The sequence below is a fragment of the Suricata suricatta genome, unplaced genomic scaffold (genome assembly GCF_006229205.1).
Source record: "Suricata suricatta isolate VVHF042 unplaced genomic scaffold, meerkat_22Aug2017_6uvM2_HiC HiC_scaffold_22470, whole genome shotgun sequence".
Lineage (NCBI taxonomy): Eukaryota > Metazoa > Chordata > Mammalia > Carnivora > Herpestidae > Suricata > Suricata suricatta.
The window spans coordinates 1-844 of NW_021867627.1; the positions used below are offsets into that span (position 1 = coordinate 1).

The following is an 844-nucleotide window of genomic DNA, read 5'->3' on the forward strand; positions in this document are numbered from 1 at the left end:
GAGGACTCCTTGCCGGATCTGTTTGGTCTTCACACTATAGATGATTGGATTGAGCACAGGTGGGACCAGTAAGTAGATGTGAGCCATGAAGATATGGATCAGTGGGGAGGAGTGTTTGGCAAAACGATGGACAATAGAGAGCCCCATCATAGGCACATATAAAATGAGTACAGCACAGATATGGGATGCACATGTGTTGAGAGCCTTAAGCCGCCCCTCACGGGATGCAATTTTTAATATAGAGTGAAGGATGTACACATAAGACACAAAAATACCCAGAGAGTCCATTCCCCACAGCACACTAATTAGAACCAACCCATAAATAACATTAAACATGGTGTCAGCACAGGCAAGGCGGATCATGTCCTGGTGCAGACAATATGAATGAGAAAGGACATGGGAGTGACAGAAAGGAAAGAAGGCCAGCCGGACCAGAAGTGGAGTCATGGCACAGGCACTCCTAAGCAGGGCTGCAATTCCAATTCTGATGATAAGTCTTGGCGTGAGAATGGTAGCATATCGTAAAGGGTGGCAGATAGCCACGTAGCAGTCAACGGCCATGGCCAAGAGCACAGATGATTCTGTGAAGGAGAAAGTGTGAATGAAAAACATCTGGACCACACAGATATTGAACTGGATTTCCCTGGAAATGGACCACAACACCCTGAAGACTGATACCATTGTGGGCATGGACATGCCCATGTCAGTGAGGGAAAGCATGGCCAGGAAGTAGTACATGGGCTGATGGAGCCTGGGGTCTGTCCGAACAATATGCAGGATGGTGCAGTTACCCGTGATCCCAGCAAGGTAGAGGAGACAGAATGGAATGGATATCCAGTGGTGA

General features: G+C 47.7%; 1 protein-coding gene across 1 annotated transcript; it reads right to left on the bottom strand.

The window, feature by feature from the left end:
* Positions 1-6: 6 nt before the first annotated feature.
* Positions 7-837, bottom strand: LOC115284835 (olfactory receptor 51G1-like; the record flags this gene model as incomplete). The annotated part of the gene is made up of 1 exon (XM_029931313.1): positions 7-837. A coding segment is annotated over one exon (831 nt), but the record flags the coding sequence as incomplete, so codon positions are not given.
* Between the last annotated feature and the right edge of the window lie 7 nt (positions 838-844).